General features: G+C 35.4%; 1 protein-coding gene across 1 annotated transcript in view; it reads left to right on the plus strand.

Moving 5' to 3' along the window:
* LOC145686367 (follistatin-related protein 5-like) overlaps positions 1 to 21,621 on the plus strand; it is a 690,843-nt gene that overhangs the window by 649,542 nt on the left and 19,680 nt on the right. Inside the window, exons 12-14 of the mRNA XM_081759633.1 lie at positions 3,067 to 3,204; positions 4,570 to 4,785; positions 11,540 to 11,690. Coding sequence (XP_081615759.1) covers positions 3,067 to 3,204; positions 4,570 to 4,785; positions 11,540 to 11,690 — 505 coding nt within the window. The remainder of the gene's footprint in view (positions 1 to 3,066; positions 3,205 to 4,569; positions 4,786 to 11,539; positions 11,691 to 21,621) is intronic.

Raw genomic sequence — 21,621 nt, forward strand, 5'->3', positions numbered from 1 at the left:
TAGAGCTCATTAAACTGAAGAAAATGATATGGGTGTGTGTAAATCTTCATGCAGTTTTTCTTCTTTTTTCTGTCTTCTAAACCTAAAAGTTAAGTTAAAAGTTGCTATGCGAAGATACGTCACTTATTAAGAGAAAACTCTTACAGAAGTATACTCTTACATATCAAACTTTTCACTGTGATACTAGCAAAAATGGCAGTTCACAGTATAGTTATGAGATATAGTCAAAACTGTGATAAAATATTAAAGTTTAATTTTTGTATAACTATAATAATTTTCATATATATGTATATGTAGAGTGTCCCAGGAGGAAGGGGCAATACTTCGAAAAATAGTAGTATGAATGATTCTAAGCAAAAACGTTCATATGAACATGGATCCTAATCTCAACGGTTTGAGAGCTACAGGTTGTGAACCATTTTTGACTTCATGTTGCTTATTCCTCATCTTGTATTTATTCTACAGAGGTGATACATAACGGACTTGAAAGGTGATGGAATGACCTTTGCAACGGTATGCAGCATGCAGCAGTGGTGTCTTTGGAAGGGAAGCTATTAAGGGAAATTTGGAAAAGTTAAGGTCATTTAAAGAAAATGGATGGCAACCCTAATTCAAAAATATCCCTCAATAACTTTTCTTCCAAAGACACCACTGTCACATGTTGCACACCGTTGGAAAGGTCATTCCATCACCTTACAAATCCGTTATGTCTCACCTCTTTAGAATAAATACAGGGTGAGCAAAACGCAACATGAAGTCAAAAATGGTTCACAACCTGTAGCTCTAAAACCGTTGAGATTAGGACCCATGTTTATATGAACTTTTTTGCTTAGAATCATCCATACTACTATTTTTCGAAGTATTTCCGCTTTCTTCTGGACACCCTATATATAACAGAAAATGTTCATATGGACCTATGGCGAAAAGTGCATAGTTTCAGAGCTAAGGCTGTCCAAACTCGCGAAAAAGACAAATATCAAAAAGTCCTATTTCGAATTCCAGATACTGTGGATGGTGGTCCTTAGCAGCGTAAAGGAAGCCACGCATACACAATCCGAAAGGGTATATTTCGTAAATTTTCAATAAGTGTACAGGGTATTCCCTACAGGGTTTAATTCTCACATATGCCCTCAATAGGGTTTTCAGATATACCCTGATTTCAACGAGGGCCCAAAGTAGGCAGGAGGTAAGCCTTCACAACTATGGACATCCAATGCTTCGGATGGAAGTCGGAAGTGTTAGAAACCGGCAGCTTCATGTATTTTCGTATTCTGAATAACGTGTGATGCGATGTATTTCGTGACGGTATATTTCACGTTTCCTTCACTTATAATCATGGAAGAAAACATTGAAGAATGCGTTCTCCTGAGTACGAGAAACCATACTGCTGACGATCCTTAACACTTCCGACATCGCGCCAAAGGATTCCATGTTCACTGCTATCAGGGCCTATCGTTTGCCTACTTCGGATCAATCATAAAGTCAGAGCATATCTCAAAATTCGGTAGATGGCATGTCTGGGAATTTCACCCTGTATGGAATACTCTGTACACCCATTGAACATTAATGAAATATGCATTTTTGAATTGCGTATGCGCGACTTCCTTCACACTGATAAGGACCACCATCCACAGTTTCTAGAATTCGAAATAGGTCCTCTTGAAATTTGGCTTTTTCGCGATTTTGGACAGCCCTAGCTCTGAAAATATGCACTTTTTGCCATAGGTCTTATAGTTTGTCGGTACAGTTCATTTAACACCCTGTATATATATATATATATATATATATATATATATATATAAGATGGAAATTATTATAGTTATACAAAAATTAAATTTTAATACTTTATCACAGTTTTGACTATATCTCGTAAGCATACTGTGAACTGTCATTTTTGCTGGTATCACAATGAAAAGTTTATGAGGGTATACCTGTAACAGTTTCAGTAGTAGTTTTAGAGAAAGAGGATTTTTATTTGACATTAAAAATATGCCGTTTGATTGTTTTCATTCTCCCGGAACAGATTATTTATTTATGTACTGTAAATGTTTTTTAAAAAAAGTTTTCTGTTATGTAGCAGATTGTAGTGACACATATAGTTCTAATAGTAACCTTCTTGTCAATAACAATATACTTGTACAATTATTGAATTAAATAACATAAATGTCTTATTAAGGGTCATTGTGATTTTCTTGTAGAAGATTCATGTAAGCAAAGGTAATGAAACCTGTATTGATGTAATTGAAATTGTCTTAATCGAAAGCTTATATTTTAGAAAACTTTTACTATCGTGTGAAATTTATATAAACCTATTTTATGTTGCCTTTCCCAAGATAAGGATAAGTAATACTAAATATGAATTATAGATAATATTCCATAACATATTCGTTTCTTATTAAGTTTTTAAGTAGTTAACATTCCAGTATTGAAAATACATTTCCAACTGAAGTACTGTAAGTTATTAGAAACTGTAAATATACAATAATGTGTTTCAAACGAAAATCTACATATTGAAAACGGAATGAACGTTATATCCACCAATTAAATCAAAACCAATTTAGGGCTACGGGCCGCGGTGGCTCAGTGGTAGAGCGTTTACTTCTCCTGCGTGGGGTGCTTGGTTCGATCCCGGTTCGCACCAAGTGAACTTTATGGTGAACAAACACCGTGTGTGGGGGTTTTCTCGGGGTTCCGTTTCCTTCTACTTAATTCATTCCACCATTGCATTCTTTTCTCATCATCACCCTCTCCTTTAGCCTAGCCTGCATAACCGTGTGACGTGAGACTGAAAGATTTCATTTCATTTTCATTTGTTTTTCCAATTTATGGCTAATATGTTAATCTGCTTCAGTGCCGTAGGCAAGGGGAGGGGGTTCAGAGTTTTAATTGCCCCTTGAGCAAGATCTTATTGAAATATAAACCTTAATTAGAATTAAGAATTTATTACCCTAATGTTCAGCAGTCTCCAAAATTAAATCTTCTTAAGTTACAATTCTACAGTTTCAATATCAGTTTCGGAAATATTTAATGCATATTTCAATTATTGTAAATTCATCTATTTTTCAGGAGTACGTTTGCGGAGACAAGGGAGTAAACTGCAGTTGGGGACAAGCCATTAATGTTGCCAATCGTTATGTGTATGTTACGCAGCCACGAAAAGACAGAGTGTTAGTCATCAGCAAAATTCAAATGGTTGTTGTTGATGTAAGTACTTCTTGTCCTTGTTATTTTAAGGAAAATTGTTTTGTTAATAAAAGTACATGTATCGAATTGCAGTAAATTGAAAATTGACTGTACGTTGTGGAAGAAATTACACGAATCTTTCCGAGGTTAATATAACATGAAATTTACAGAATGTGAAGTATTTTTTATCCGCAAATCATAGGTCCTAGGGACAATGTTGCATTGTTGTGCAGGGATAAATTTTCTTCAATGAAATGTATTTTATGAAATAAATTTTCTATCGGATTGTTCGGATATAATTAGTTACCTTATTGCACTCACTATTGGCTTTCAATGGAGAAAACTTAGTGGCTGATACATTCAAAAGAGTCTTGATCTGCAGTAATATATCTCTGACAACAATCCCTGTGGAAGTTAAACATGAAAGATGTGTGCTTATGTTAAACATAATGTGTGTGTTGGTATGGTTTCGAACAAGCTTCGAGGAGATATGAATTACTCTCTTCCTTCTCTCTCTCTCTTTAACAATGCATACGCATAGTAAAAGTCTACTGACCACTAGTGCTACAAATGCAATTGTCCTACTTTATACTATTCGGAAGTTGCAAAATGTAAATTTCATTTTATGTTGAAAGTCATAATTTCTATATACCAATTAAACTCTCAGTATGTTAAATTTATTTCTAACTCCATTAAAAAAAATAAAGATCTTACTGTAACTATTTAGTCAAAAATTTATACGCTTCAGCTGTCAGAATGATGCTCACTCTAGCTTTGGAACTACGTAAAACTTAATTAAAAATAAAGTCTGACCAAAGCAAACACTTAATATTATCAATCTGTGTTATAGTTTCGTCAACACGTCATTACCGAAATTATAGCAATTTGTGTTATAGTTTCGGCAACATGCCAATGCCGAAATTATAATACAGATTAGTAATATCAATTTTTTGCTTTAATCAGATTTTATGTTTATTTAAGTTTCAGTTGTCATTTCAATGAGAATGTATTTTGGATGATCACAAATAAAAGACCATGGATAAATCGTACCTTTAATAAAAATTCATATTTGCATAATATCTAAATAATTCGTAAACATAGAAATGAAAAAAAAAAAAGCTTATTGTATCTTACTTAATATTCACGGTCTTTATAAATTAGAATGTTATCATGTATGTATGTTTCAGATTCATTGAACAATATATCCAATCGTGTACTTAGTCTATGATTAAACTCAATATGAATAAATAACAGTGGTAGAAGTATTTTTAATGTAGTTTTTCTCTAAATCTTTTGTTAAGAAACAACAAAATATTAATTCAACTAGAATTACAAGTAATAGGGGAAAAAAATTTCTAACATCAATACGATTATTTGTTGTTTCAGGTTGTAGTAACCGATAAGTATCCCGTAGAATTGCATTATGTTCCACATTTAGACCAAGTGTGGGTCCTCAACTGGAGGAGTGAGGTCAACAAAGGAATCAAGACAATTCAAATTATAAGGAACGCTTCTGAAAAGAGGAAACATCACACTGTACATCCAGAACCTATTGATGGTCAATTTGATTTAGTTAAAGGACTTTTTATCCCACCTGTTGAAGTAAGTAAACAGATTAAAGAAATAGTTTAGTAATTATTTTTAGTTTTCTCGTAAGTGACATCAAAAATACTTGAAATGTTTTTTTTTTTTATTGTTATTACAATTAGGTACTCCTCCAACTATTAAAATTGATCTTTTACGTTGATATGTCATTAAAACTAAATGAATACTTAACTCAAAATCTTTTTCCAAGTTCTTGAAATTTGGGCAGTATTATATCCATTCTAAAATATTGCGACAAAATCCTATATACTCACATCTTTTACGTCTTATTTATTGTATGTAAAAAACAAAATCATGAATCAAAATAGACCCGCTCATTCTAGACACTGCCTAACCTTTTTAAATTTCTACTTGTACATCGTTACGAATATTTTAGTTTTACATGCCAATGCTATTAAAACTCAAATTGACATGTAATACTTAGCTCGAATTTTTAATGATTATAAATCCTTAAACGGAACTCTAATTCATATAGTAGTCCCAATTTAAATTCCTGTTAGATAATAATTTTCCTTACGATGATGTAGGCCACCGACAAGGTTTCAACTATACGCGATATAAACTCAAGTCTGTTCTATCCCTAAGAGAAGGTACACTGAGTTTAAGTCCCTTTAGTTGTTCAAGTTTTATTAGATCATTAACGAATTACAGGTATAAATGAGACCTTCATATCATTAATTAATTACATAAAAACAAATCTATAAGGAACTATATTTAAAATAAGATTAGTCTTATATATTTCCCGTATGAGATCTTAAGCAACGGCAAGGCAACAATTGTACGCGATGTAAACTCAGGTTTGTTCTACTCCTAAATAGAAGATACACTGAATTCAAGGGCCTTTACTGGTTCAGATTTTATTAGATCATTAACCAATTACAGGTATGAATGATAGCTCCATCTCATCAATTAGTTACTTAAAAGCAAATCTATTAAGAACTAAATTTAAAATGGAATTAATTCCTACACATTTAGGTTCGTGACCACACAAAGAAGTATCCATAATTCATATTTACATTTCGGCGAACTCGAGGGAATTATTTCTCTTGTAGTAGTGCCCTCTTCTAGGTAAAATTCAGAGATACCTAGAAGGTCTATCTTTACCACATGGTGGAAGATTTTTAGGCTAGAAGTACTTTCAGTAAAACAAAGGTTTATAGTAAAAGATCTCGCGGGGAAACTCACCACTAGGATCACCTATAATTTTCTCTGTTCTTCTTCTTAATTTAATTTCGGTATTCATAATCCGATGTAATCCAACAGAATATGTCCTGACTGGTGTTCCAAACTCCCAACAATGAAGAGTGGAAGACTTTCTCTATTAAGTAACACAAAACAAATCTTGACTGATGAGTCTGTCATTCAAGGTTGAAGAACGAAATAATCTATAAGCTTTCTTCTGGGTTACCGATTTTTTTTTATTCCGTCCTGTTTGATGACAGAGTCTAATTGAGGATCTAATAAAATTAAACTGAAGAGCGGCTTTTAAACATTTCATCCTACTCTAGAACCTTACGTCTTTCCTTCAGTAGACACCAAGTAAGAATAAAAAAGAATTTACTGATGGCTAGAGGGCATTTTAGGGAGTGTGTAAATTCTCGACTCACATACGGTGAGGTACTCCATCGATCTGAGATTCCACACTTTCTTGAGATCAAATAAGTAGTTCTTCTCTCTCCTCTTAAATGCGAATCCTTCCATAACTTGAAGTGTATTTCAATATGCATCTATGAAATCTATCTTCCTTTATATGAGTCAGAAGTAAACGAATTTTGTAATAGATAATCAATTGTAAAATACAAGCTCAACAATAGAAAAGTAAAAATCCCTCTTCATAGGAAGCTACATGTCTGCAGGAACTCTTTCCTGCCTTGAAGTTTTTAGGAATCTCACTATCTTCCCTATTATTTCGCTGTTGAATTTCGGTTCTCGTTCTATAGGTATTATTGCTTGGGCCTAGCTCCACAGAATACTCACCTTTCAGGTTGCTTCTCTTCTTGAAGACACAAATCATTCTGAAATTTAATTTTTAAACTCAATAATATTTGTAAGTAGTGCCTTGTGATAGATGAAATATTAATTCTACTAACTTCTACCTTTATTTCTTCTGAAAACACTCTTGTTAGTCAATGCTTATGTCCATTACACACTACATATGGGTAACTTTCGTTTTAATTATCACTAATTGCGAACTAAACATGGAATTTGTTGTTTATCGCCAATATCTCTTGCGAAAGCAAGATGTTTGAATATAGATTTAATTTGATCAGCATTTCTTTCTATTTTAAATTGCAACATGTTTCACCTCAAAGGCGTCTTCTACCAGCCTTTCTTTTATTATAGAAGAATCATAATATTTAGGTAATAAACTGTGATAATAATAATCAGTATATCTGTTGGTGCTTTCTCTAGTCGAGGAGTCGGTTCCAGTTCTGTATTGTCACTTACTTAATCCTATACACTGATAAATAGAATAGTATATTCTGAACTATCATGTTCTATAGTAAATATAAACAATATTTCAGTTGGCTTTCTTCGTTTAATAAAAACCCGATATTCTATTTAATATTATATATTCTTACTGATAGTAATTCAGTGTCCTTGCGACATACTTATCTTATCCAGATATTGTATCTGGATCTGTATTGTAAAATCTTGTTACTTTAGTCTATATATCCATCTATACTGAGAGAATACAATCTATATTTTATTTGCATAGGCTCATCTCTGACAACACAGTTAACATTAGGATGTGCACTTTTCCAATACACTTTTGCCCAACATAAACTAAAAGAGAATCTTTTCGGAACATTTAACAATTTGATTGCCCAGAGTTATATAGCTTGTCCTACTGGAAAATAGTGAGATTCGTCACTTTGTTATAGCCTTTTAAGATAACTATTTTTTTCTTTCTTCTTAGGGGGGGAAGGGATATGTTTGCCCTATCAATTTCTTTTTCTCACTTCCTGTTCGTTCTACGGCAAATTGTGGTAATTTAGTATAATCATTATTTAACACCTCAGTTTCTTCTCGAAGGGCTTGAAAAGGGATCCTGACATTCCTCCCCAAGTGTAAAAGGAATGGAGTAAAACTGATTGAAGAGCACACATTGTTGTTTAAAATATATATAATGTATTTCAAGTTTTTGGTTCAGTCTGAATGATATCTGCACTACGTAGTAATGCATTTTTGTTGTTTCTTTAACATATTTTATTGATTTGTTCTCTTGTACTCGTTATGAATACTCGTTCCCCTTTAACACATGGTTAATAAAAGCAATCTGGTTATCACTTATAATTCTTTCATAACTCTTGTTCGTAAATGAATGCTAACAAAAAAATATCGTTTGTATAGAAACAAAACTATCGTAGAGAGAAAAAAATAGTAAATCGATTCAACCAATCTACAATTAGCAAATGTGCAAGTATCTTTCTCTTCCGGATCTGAATGGAAGGAAGAACCAATCTTTAATACACTAACCCTTCCATAAATGAAAATTCAATGATACACAAAGAGTAAAAAAAAAAAAATGCATGATTGGATCGGAATTCGAACCCAGGACCTGTACCGTGCTGATGCGTTAACCATTACACTACTCAGATTGTTTCCTGAATAGCTATACACTCTCTCACTCTTGAGTCGGTGTTCTTTTACTCGGACCACATGACTTGTACCATAGAAAGTGCAGAAGAAACTGTGATGAAGAACGGAAGAACACAATCTGCCTCCCATACACCCGGAACACTTCTGGAAAGCTCAGCAGACTATTTGCCAGGTACAACATCAGACAATACACAAACCTCCAGCAAAAATAAAAAACTTAATACGACCAACCAAAGACGACCTGGGCCTCCGAACTCCTGGCGTTTACCGCATTCCATGTGAATGTGGTAAGTCATATATTGGACAAACAGGACGAACCATTGAAGCCAGATGCAAAGAACACAACAGTTACATCAGACTAAACCAACCAGAAAAATCCGGGCTGGCTGAACATAGCATCAAACAGCAACGTAAGATTTTGTTCACAGATACCAAAATAATAGCAAAATGCTCAAGAGTTTGGGACAGGGGATAAAAGAAGCTGTTGCAATCACACAAGAAAAAACGAACCTTAACAGAGACACAGGATTCCAACTAAGTGAAACATGGACACCAATAATATCCCGCCATTTCAAGCACCAATCAGAAGAGTCCAATCATAAATACATGAGTATATATATTCCATATACTCTATTGCACCAACCAATTCGGCAATTCATTCGAGAAGAAGACCGCGTACAGTGAACGTGTGTGGACTCAGCCATCATGGTGCTTCATAAGTGAATAAGAAAAACCACACTCAAGAAAACTAACAATAACACAGCAAACAGAACCAGTTTCCAGTTCTTCACCTACAGAAACAGAGAAGAATACTTGTTGCACTACCACAGACACAACCACTACTTGCACCCCTAATTCCAAGACAGACCCCTGCACCGACTCTTCCGAAACCCCCGCTTCACCCACTCGTCACTATGTCCTTACTAACCTCGCTGCCCACTTCTACGAACCTGATGCTTTCTTTAATCACATCAAGAACGGCATACCTGAATATCGTCGATATCTGCGTGGCCGACCAACACACAACGGAGAAGGCTTTCATATCATTATCCAAACCCAAGAAGCTATAGAAGCTTTCACTAAGAAGTTCTCACCACGAGATTTTGGACCGAAAGTTAGATTAACTACCAACTCAACTCAAGAAGACATAGACAGAGCTGATGGCAAGCTACCTCCTCTCGGAAAGCAATAGAACACACATAATAGAAAACATACATACACATGTGTGATCAAGGGCGTTGACAAGAACCTAGATAGTCCATTGAAGACGATCTAGACAATCAAAATGTGAACTTCTGCAACATCACTCGCATCAAGAATTCCACAGGACCACTGCCCATGATTCGGCTTTTCACAAACAGTTTTGCCACGGTCAACAAGCTCATCGCTGACGGCATTTGTATCCAAGACAAGCTGCATAAAGTAGAAGTTTCACGTTCGACAGCCAGACCTACGCAATACCATAATTGTTACGGCTACGATCATCGCACTCAGACCTGTACACGTCCAAGAGTATGCTTCCGATGTGGAGAAAGTCACAGCACGCCTTGCAACAAACCAATTAACAGATGGTTCTGTGCCACTTGTAAAAGTGTCGGACATCGTACGGGCAGCAGTGATTGTCTCCAGCGGCCTCACATAAACCAACTCAAGCAGACCATTCCTAACCTCCTCAACCAGTTTGAATATCCACCGCTCCCAGATTCCGGCCCTTGTCAGACGCAGGAAACAGGACCCATAGAAGGAAAAGAAAATGAAGAAACAAGTAAAGAAGAGGACACAGAATCATCCGAACCAGAAAACTATGACGCAGAAATAGATGCCAAGATCTCAGAAGCCATCGATAACGCCACTGAATGCATCCTCATATGGGCAGCCTCTATCCTTTTCACAATTACTGATTCCCATAACCAGAAAACCCTTCAGCAAACTATCTCTAAAGTCACCCGTCAGATCTTCCGGAAGGAGCTTAACATCCTAACCACTACAAAAGGTAACCTTCACATCAACTGTTCTAACTTCACTCCCACCAAAAATACAAAGAAGAACACTACAGCACCTAACACTTCTGATCACCCTACACCTACCATCACTTAAACGCATTTTACGCCATAAATACCAACCAGCAAATAACACATTCAGCATTAATACAATTCATACTCAATGTTTTTGAACTGAATATCAAGTGCTTCCTTCTTTGGCAATCTCCTCGGATGTCAGTGCATCACAATCAGATCAACGGCAGAAGACATCATCAGCCCAGGTACAGGACCACTTCCCCAGAAGAGGATTCATGAACATCGGCATAACACAACATCGGTAACGCACTCAAAGAACATCAAGAACAGAATTCCAGTGTGAGTTGTTTCGGTTTCATCATAATTCAACCTGCCATAAAAGTGAGAAGAAGCCATGGGCAAAATAGCAACAATTGATAGAGGCCCGTCTCTGCCTGCTTGGCAGAGTAAAGTTATTATTTTGATTGATTGATTGATTGCACCATCATATTCGCCTGAAGATGAGGACGATGTCAGCCCTCCAAACGTCGCAAGATACAACAGTATTTACCTGGCTGCTAGCCCGAGAAGACCTGTTCACAATACGTCGCCAGGAAAGCTTCAATAGATACATGGTATATTTTTCTAATGAGTTGATTGTTATCGAGACATTTTTCGAATAGTTAATGACTTGTGAAACATTCCTAAGCAAGTAGAAGAAGAAATATTCTTTGGAACGTCTTTTCAAAGAATTGTATTTAGAAAACGTTCTACAAGGTAGTCCGCAAAATTTTGTCTGTCGAGCTGGATTCTCTGAAACACTTTTCAAATTTCAGAAGAACCGTGAAATTATACATCCGACGCGTAGCGGAATTGCGAAACATTTGTCGAATGGCTGGGGATGAGCATGATTGTGGAATTTAAGACTCACTTGTTCAGTAAATAAATTAAAAGTATCACGATTTAGAGAAAAAATGCATTGCAGAATTTGGAATTTTTTGCTCTTATTTAAATGTTATCTTCATGTAGATCATGTATTCATGCACTTTTGTTAATTAGATAATTGTAAACCAATAAATAATAGAGATGATTTTTTTTTTCTTTTTTAACCTTTGGATATAAAAATATAGGTATTTTATTCGTTTTTACAGGACCTAAGTCACAGATTTAAATATGGCTACGTGACACATACCAACCAGCGAGGACTGTACAAACTGGATTTGGCCAACATGAGATACATACGAAGTATCGATTTGACTCCATATAATTGTGTGCCTCGGGAAATTCAATTTTCAGCGCTCTGTAAGTCACAAATCTTATCATAGTAGATTGCACTCGAATTTCATGTATTAAGTGTTGCCTGTAGTATGAAACTTGTACAATGCAAGTACTGAAATAAACAAAGAATTGGGGGGGGGGGGGGGGAACGTTACTAAACTATGTGTATTTTGACAATATTGACTAATTCATTTAGTAGTTTTTTCGTCTTTCATTATATATATAGATAAGGAATTTTTGATAAAAATTGTACATCGTATTTCATATGAGAAAATCTAAATTAAGCATTATTCCATATGATTAAAATATAAATCCAATTTCATTGTTCCATATAAATGAAACTAATGTGTTGTGGTTTTTTATGACTGAAATTAAGGGGATGTCTACCCACTTGCAAGTGTTTCAGGATCCCTATAAGATAACACGTAGATATTTCTATGTGAATATTTAACAAGATACCGTCTCAAAATTTTCCATGATATTTTCCAACAGCAATACCTATATGTTCATGGTTTCTGTTTTTGATTTAATGCCCCAGATCAATTTAGATTAATTATAATGTATACTTCCGTTTACACTTGGCAACGTAGAGGATAGAATTTCTCCAGGAATTGAGAGCTCTCTGCTGAACCTCTAGCCCTAATAGTCTTCGCGTCACGTGGTAGTGATTTATGAGCGCTTCTGGCTAAAAACAAATGTTGTCTCTGTTTCTTCCTTTTTTTTTTTTTTTGGTCAAAAACTTGTTTTGGGAAGCTTTATCCTCAGTTTTGTCCACTGCCTCTATCGAGATAGCAGTTATACAATGGAGATCGTTTGCAGATCTCATAGCAGATAATGTAACATTCTTTGAAGAAACTCGAAGACTGACATACGAACCGCGTGACAATTTGGGTAGGGAATCTGGAGCGTTGCAATTTTGTGTTCTGAAGTCCGCCTTATCACACAAGACGAAATGACCATAAACAAGAGACTTGTGAAGGAAGAAGGAAAATGTTCTTAGTAATTGTATCCAATTGTTTCCACATTTTTTACCTTTCCCCCCGAAAGATCCCTTCGAAAAGGAAAAGAGGGGAGGGTGATTTTGTGACCCTTGAGTTTTAGAATAGTCTTGAAACGAACTGCATAGTGCACTTACTGGAAATTCTACTGTCGTTGTGCTATAATATCTGTGTTGCAAGAAGTGTGACAAAATGAAGGAATCAAAGAGGAAAAGAATTTGGTACTCTCTCCTTCCAAAAAAGAAGTCTCGCCAAGCTAATTCATATGTGTGGTCGATCTCAGAGTATGGAGTTCAGAGACTGGATAGTTAATATTTACCATTCAGGATTACCTTACAACCAATTAAATTCCATTTTCACCTAGCTTGGGCTGGGTTTGGGCAACTCCCTCTTGTGCAGTCGCCTGGACCCAGATCAGGCTCGTATTTATGGACATGTGTCTATTTCCGGATCATTTCGGAATTGATCCTTCGTTAATAACCATTCAAGTTCATTACTATATTTCCTGAATTATCCAGTAATCCTTTCTCCTCCAATCCTTTATCTTTCTTCATTCTTTCTCTTTTTCTTTTCTTCTCTGCCTCCCTCTGCTACTCTTCTTTCTCACTCTTCTTTTTCCTAACACTAACAAAACTGAAAAACGGTGTCGTGACGGGGAGTAGTCGCTATCAGCACGATCAATAAGTTGTTTCGATAGGTTTTTTTTTTTTTCTTCGGGAGTACGATATGGAATGATTAACTCGAAAATGAACATATACAGAAAGAATAATAATAATAAAATTTATTCATGATTTCAATTATCAGATAGGAGAGTATTGTATTTCTTCCTTACTTCGGGCGACTCCTCCTTCCACCCACGAATAAAATTACCCGTATACATGGCAATAGGAAGGTATTTCGTTGAAAAATATGCTTTTTGTAGGATCATTTTAATTTCAGGCATATAGTTATTCTACTCCTTTTCATAATGTAATTAATATAGATGTATGCACAGTATAAATGTAATGTGTTAGAGATGTAATAAACTATTTCGTTGATAATTGTTTTTGGTAGAATCATTTGAATTTCAAGCATAACGTCATACTAAGGGGTTCCATAGTCTTGTGGTTAGAACTTTTGACTCCTGTTCGCGTGATTCTAGGTTCGATTCCCTACTAGAATACTCAAATCATTGGCGTTTGCTCATCGTTGTGAGGCAAGCTGGGGAGCCACGTGATTAAAAGACGTGACAGTCTATAGAATTAATATAAATGTATACACAGTACAAATGTTGTTTGACAGTAGTAAGGTATTTCGTTGATATGTATATACTATTTCTAGGATGTATACATTTCTTTGTATACGACTTTTATAATGTATAATGTATTCTTATAATCAAGAACGAAATTTTAAAATTTTTCTTCTTCTTATTATTATTATTAAGTATTCTGCCTTTTGGCCGGTCCTGGGACTGATGAGATTTTTTTCGTTTCTTCTTAATTTTCAGTTTGGACCTTGAAATATTTCTTCCATGTTTCTCGATTTTCAGCTTCTTCTTAATAATAATTAATTATTAATGCTTAATAATAATTAGGCATAACAATGTTAGAAAACTGAAATATTTTAACAGAGCAGTTGATTTCCACGAACGTCTAATAACAAATTTTACCACCCAAGTGAGATTTATACCACTTGACACTATGGTTCGGAACTCATGACTATCATATTTGTGTTACAAGGTTATTTTCTAAAGACAGCTGTTTATTAGTCTAAAATCTAAACTCAGCAATACAGCCCATAGGGGCCTGGACATGCCAGCTGGTAAACATTCACAACCTAGAAGATCGTGATCAGTGCAATGACATCAAACAATCCTTTCGTCTTTCTTGGCCAGAGATCGCTACCACTTTATTCGGATAGTTCTCCATTTCTTTCACGATGCTGACTCAACTTCGGAAGTTGTGAGCTTACACTGGCAATCGAATCCTATTCTACGTACAATGGAGACACAATATAACGAGATTCAGCTAAGGAAAAACTCCTAAATAGTCATTAGTAGGAAAAGAAGCTGAGTACTATTCAGGAATGAATTGTTGATCATCTCTTAGGGGGAGGATATTTTCGAGAAAATGTACGCATGGAAAATAATAATAATAATAATAGTAATAATAATAATAATAATAATAATAATAATAATAATAATAATAATAATAACACAGCTACACAAAAAGAATAAAAGTTCTGTGCACCAGACCCCAGGGTATGGATTCAAAATATTTTGGTACCCAGAATCCAAATTTCGAAACCCCAGGACGATTGACCGTGATATTTTTTTAAATGGGCGATAAACATAAGCAAACGTAAAACAGCACTTATGTTCTTCGCCCATAAAACAAAGTTGACATGGTCAAATCGTCCTGGAGTTTCGAAATTTGGGTTCTGGGTACCAAAATACATCGAATCAATACCCTGGGGTCCAGTGCACAGAATTTTTATTTATTTTGTGTGGTTGTGTAATAATAATAATAATACTGTATAAGGAAAAGGAATGAAGACGTACTAAAGGAAGCTAATGAAGGACGACAGATCATGAAGATAATAGGAAAAAAAAAAAGAAACAGCATGCTTGGACATCTTATTCGGCACTCCGATTGGATCACCATGTTGATAGGGGAAAAGGCAGAAGAAAAACCAGGAAGTGGAAGATCAAGGATAGAAAAATCTATAAGTTTTACGTCCCACAGTTATGCCTGGTAGGTTAAAGGAGCTAGTGATGTTGTGAAAAGAAGGAAATGCTGGAATGCAGAAAGTGGAAGGAAACGGGAGAACCCCGAGAAAACCCCCACACATGGTGTTTGTCCTCCACAAAGTTCACTTGGTGCGAGCTGAGATCGAACTAAGGACGCCATGCATTAGAGGTGAACGCTCTACCACTGACTCACCGCGGCCCGATCAGGGATAGATGCAGTTACGAAGAAGAGACCTTATCAAATTATAAAACAGCTCTCCCAGGGGAGAGAAAAGTTTTAAATTTCCTTCTTGCGCATCAACCTATGATTGAAGTGAGAAAGATTATTATTATTATTATTATTATTATTATTATTATTATTATTATTATTATTATTATTATTATTATTATTATTATTATTATTATTATTATTATTATTATTATTATTATATCGAGAATGTACTTCTGGGTTTCCTCCTTAAAAAATACACACACTATTTCCAATTATGGTTATCCTACTTTTTACAAATTTGTCTTTTTTTTTTCCTCTGTCTTTCATTCCCATCATGCGATGGGTGGGCCATAGAAGGTGACGCCTTTTCTGTGGCCAGAGTGATCAAATTTGTCTAATTCGATATTGGTTTAAATAGTATTAGTTTTCAAGCTACATATATGAGTTCTTTGACTAACTGAATAGTACACGCCCCTTCTGGCTCACTCGCCACTATTTAACATTAAATTACAGATGCCTCGATATACTTGCATAAGTTTATTATTTCTAAAATAAACATTACGTAAAAGGTTATTCAAATTGATATCAAGTTTTTCTGACATTTGTATATTACGCATATCTTTCTTAATTTGCATTACTCACATTACCCCAGAGAACGAACAAATTTTAGAGTTCTGGTTTGAACTTCTCTTACAATAATAAGCAAATATACGAGGAACAAATTTACCATTATTGACGATGCGGAGGGGAGGAGATTTTCTGGACTAGGAAGGAATGTGTGCGGGTGCAGAGCAGAGGTCTGCACGGGCCGGAATTTTCAGCCCGGGCCCGGCCTGTGAATTTACAATGTGAGGCCCGACCCGAGTCCAAAATATGTCTTAGCATTTAGGCCCTAGCCCGGACTGAGCTCTGTGATAATCAAATGAGCCCGAAATAAGCCCGAATTGCAGAAACTTAATTATTAATGCAAAATTGTATTTTTATTTACAGCAATTCGAGGTTTGATTTTGCAGTTGTGTTTTAAAAGTCCTCCAGAAAGAACGGTGCAATTTGTATCGTTTTACACTATATTTACAAAGTTAGGCCCGAAAAAGTCCGAGAAATATGGTTGTATATTTAAAAATTCACAGCCCGAACCCAGGGGCGTCATTTAGGAGGACAGGGAGAGGCATTTGCCCCCCTCCCGAGCTTGAGATTTATATAATTTTATCAATAGCATAGTAGTAAATCAGTGAAAAACGCAAAATTTTACATATATCAAGGGGTCTTAGCCCCCCAAGCCAAATCTGAAATGACGCTACTGCCCGAACCCCTCCCGGGCCCGAAGTGATACATTCTTTGTAGGCCCGAGCACGTGCAGACATCTAGTGCAGAGGCGTTTCAAGTGGTGGGCGACTGCCCACGGCCTTGCATCTTGAGGGACCTCGCAAAGACCAACGAGCCTAAATCGATTTAGCAATCACTTTTGTCGATGCAACAATAGAAACAAATATGAATTCGGACTTAATTACAGAAAAACAATACGCTTCAAACTAACTTTTCATCTATTCGTATATATTAGATCGCTAGCATACGCGACAGGCGGCGAGTTTATTTTAAAATTGCAATAATGAATGTGTATAAGTCTTTATCGTTGAGATGAATTGTTTTCGATAAATTTTATTATAATTAGCAATTTTTAAAAAAAGGGGCAGGAAGGACTCGTAAACCTTATTCGCCTTCTGTGCAGATGGTATGGTAAAAATCAATACTGGATAATGAAAGTGTAAGTGTAAAGGCTAATATGGAACAGAGAAACAAAAGATAACTTCTTCAGAAGGGAATTGGGAGGGGAGGGGATGAGAGTACAATGCTGTGACACTTAAAATGCGTCTTGATTTGTATACTTCAACAAACTTTTCTTATTAGATTACGCAATTTCTAGTTTCTTACTCCGATTATTCAAAGTATTCAAATGTTCTCGGAGGAAGTGACCGCCCCTCCCTTTAATTCGTCCGTGGTGTCATTCAGTTTGGCTTTTCGCTACTAATTCAAAGTGCTTTCCGAAACAAGTTGTCTTCTTGTGACAGCAGGGGGTGGAAGAAACAAACAAACCGTGAAAGGAAGAAAGAAGAGGTTTTGGGCTCTTCCAGTCCAGACCATTCTAACCACTGAGAAGTGAGAATCACAACGTGAATTTTCTGGTAAGAGCGTCCTTTTAAAAGCAGCTAACAAGCAAACAGATGGTCAGCCCTCTCTCCTCTGCAGCATACTTTTTATTCTCTGTTGCCAAACTTACTGAAGAATATATTGCAATTAATCTAACGTATGTAACGTAAATTGGAGACCGTGGTTGGATTTATATGGGTCTTGTGTATTTGTATTAAAAATTTTAAGTTATTACCTGCAATACTTTGTTAGAAATTACCATATTAAATTTTACATGTTATCAAATGGAGAGTTAGAAACCTAAGCGGAGATGGTAGAAGATCCCCTTAAACTGAAACTTCGCAATTGTATCGGTACTTTAATAGAGAAACTTTTCAATGGTACTTAATTTTATTTTCTCTTATTATAAATACTCGATGTGACTATGGAAGTTATAAATACTCCACGTGAAAGTTCGTGGAAAAATATTTTCCTACTCGGACTTTATGTTGAGAAGACGTTTTAATTAATCTAACTAGCTTTTTCGATATTCCGAATTCGGTAAGTATGTTGTACAATATTTCCCTCATAACAGAGTTGTAGACCTTTCTAAAATCAATAAATGAGTCATGTATCGGAGTATTGTTCTCCCATTTCTTTTCAAGTGTTTGACGAATGGTGAATATCTGGTCTATAGTTGATCATTTTGCCTCAATCTACACTGAAATCTCCAATAATTTCATCTGCGTACGGAATCAATCTTGCCAGCAGAATGTTCGAGAGGATGCTGACAAAAGAAAGGTGCCTTTTTAGTTATTATAATCTGTTCTGTAGCCTTTCTTGTGAATTGGAACAATGATTGATTTTCCACATTCTTGTAGCAATTACTCCTTCCAGATGTGAAGAATGAGTTTGCATATCTCATTCCACAATTTTTCACCTCCAACTAAAATTAACTCAGCAAAAATTTTGTCTATACCCGCAGATTTGTCTTTCTTAATTTCTTTATAGCATTTCCTATTTCCGTTCTGGTATATACGGTTCTGTTTTATGCATTTTACTTTCCCCACCTACATTTGCGTGTTGAGCAAATTGTCAAAGAAATCTTTTCATCTATTCAAAATACTATCCGTTTAGTGAGAGTTATGACGTCCATTTTCTCTACCATATACGTGCGACATTGATAGAATTTCTCAAATTTATTGATGTCTTTACACATGTTCTGAATATTTTTGTTTTTATTATTATATTCAAGCTCAACGATTTTAGCTGTCAAAATATTATGTTTCTCTCTGCTGAAAATTTTTAAGTTTTCCACCTGATGTCAATGATATTTTATTTAGTTCTATCGTTCGGATTTTGTAGCCAACGCCTATTTTGCCTGTTTTCTTTTTCCTGCTAGTTTAGTGCATTCGGTCGAACTATGGTTTGTTCTTACGTATATCCGCGCGTTCTAATTTTTCCTTTGCTGAAATGTTAACGCTATTTCTAATTTTAACCCCAAAATTCTCAACACTAGTGCATTCCGAACTTTTTAAAAGTGGAAATCTCTTCGACACTTCAGTCTGGTATTCCCCTCTCGTCTGATACTGCTCTATTTGCTTTAAATTAAACTTTTCCATTTTCAGTTTTTTTTTTTTTTTTTTTTTTTTTTTTAAAGCGATAATCTCTCTCGCTCTTATTATTGATGTTACCAGGTAGTGGTCAGTGTTTCATCAGCTTTTCTAAATGACCGAACATCACTAGACTGTCTTCTATCTACTAGAACGTAATATTTTCCATTGTACGTGCTTTGCTTTAGTAGACTTAAATCCGATTTAAACTACTCGCTGGGAAAAACAATGATAGATTATATATATATATATATATATAAGAGAGAGAGCGAAACAATTCCTGAATGCTGATTGGCTTCAGCCAATCCCCTTCAATCACAAAATCAGATTATAAAACAGAAACAAAATTCGCAATTCCCTTCCCTCTCCCTACATACATACCTGATGTGGTTAGGGACATAGAGAGTATGCGGAAAGAGACAGAGGCCATTAAAAGAATGAAGAAGATAGGAGGTATTTCCACGTACAGAAAAGGAAGCAAGAGATTACTAGAATAAGGGAGAAGCGAAGAAAGAGGGGAGAAGAAGAGGAGGAAAGAATGATGGAGAAAGAAAGAGTAATATATAAGATCCAGTGCAGTGAGTGCGATATGCGCTATATTGGGGAAACGGGAAAGCGGTTAAAGGAGCGAATAAAACAACATAAGGACGACGTTAGATTGGAGAGGGAGAGAGAAATGCAGTGTATAAGCACATAAAAAAGACGGGACATTCAATTAATTGAAGTCAATTGAAAGTGCTGGGCCGAGAGGAGAGAAGGTTAGTGAGAAAATGGAAGGAAAGAAGATTCATTGAATTAGAAGATGATAGGATCATGAACTAGAATTCAGGACTTAAAATTGATGAACAGTGGAATAAACTGTTAAGGAGCCTTAAAGACTGAATGTTAATTATACAGCTATTTTTGTAAATTTTAGTATTATTTATTTATTCTTCACTATTTATTTGTTCATATTTAAGTTTTTTTTTTTTTTTTTTTTTTTTTGTATATTAGATATGTATGTATATGGTGTCAACAGGGGGGCAAGGGAATTAGCGAATTTTGTTTCTGATTTATATTCTGGTTTTGTGATTGAAGGGGGTTGGCTAAAGTAGCCTGTAATAACCAATCAGCATTCAGGAATTGTTTAGCTATCTCTTATATATATAATCTATCATTACCTGTGTATTTATAGTGTCTGATGAAGCCAACTGGATAGTTGGTGAAACTGTTACAGGTTAATAATTTTTACAACAAACTTATTGTTTTGCTCAGCGAGTAGTTTAAATCGGATTTAAGTCTACTAAAACGTGATCAATTTGGTTATATGCTTCTCCATCTAGTGAGGTCTAAGTATATTTATGAATGTCGCGATGTGAGGAATTTTGTACTCTTCACGATAAGGTTTTAATGTTATATTTAGTTCATGAGTCTAACGCCGTGGTCATTACTTTATGCAGATTTAGCATTAAAATCCCCTAATAGAATTTTCACATGGTATCGTGAGAGTCGGTCAAATATCCACTATACTTCTTCGTAAAAATTGTCCTTTATATCATCATCCTTATCTTCGCTGGGACGTATACATTGAGAACAATAATATCACATCACTGACCTTCAAAAGTTATTTTTAAAAAATATCTATCATTAACAAATTCAACAGCTGATAATATTAGTTTGCGAACGAAAAACCTTGTTCTTAGGTGGTAATTTTTATTTCCTTTCCCATAAAAAAGAACGCATGGTTTCCTGTGTGCACTGTTCCCTTTCATTTCCATCTAACTTCCTGAATTCCTACCAGGTCCATCCTATAATTCTCTAACTCATTTTTTACGGAATGCGTCTGCCCTATAGAGACTTCTTATATTCCATGTTTCAAATCTCATGTCCATTTTACTTTGCTGAAGTTGTGCCAAGTTATCAGCTCTGGTCCTATTCTTATGTGAATGTTTCTGAACAAGTGTCTGTTTTAGAGTATGTGGTAGCCAGCCTCGTGCCAAACGGCCAAAGTTGAGGACCACCCCTTGTTGTCTGTCTGCGACTGCTTACTCAACATATTCATAGATAACCTCTATATCTAGAAGCCTTCTTTTCAATCTGCAATCTGAGGACGCGCCATGCTGTGGTGACAGGAATCCACGTTAAGGTTTCATATACACAAGTGCATTATTAGAAACTGCGAGAAACTGTGCATATGTGTTCACAGACATTTTTACCTTCCAAAGTTCCCCTCCCCGAACTGAAAATGAAAAAAGAGCTTCTTACGTGATTAGATCTGGTGAAGATGTATCCGTGTACC

The sequence above is a fragment of the Thermobia domestica genome, chromosome 5, assembly GCF_964235325.1.
Source record: "Thermobia domestica chromosome 5, izTheDome1.hap1.1, whole genome shotgun sequence".
NCBI lineage: Eukaryota > Metazoa > Arthropoda > Insecta > Zygentoma > Lepismatidae > Thermobia > Thermobia domestica.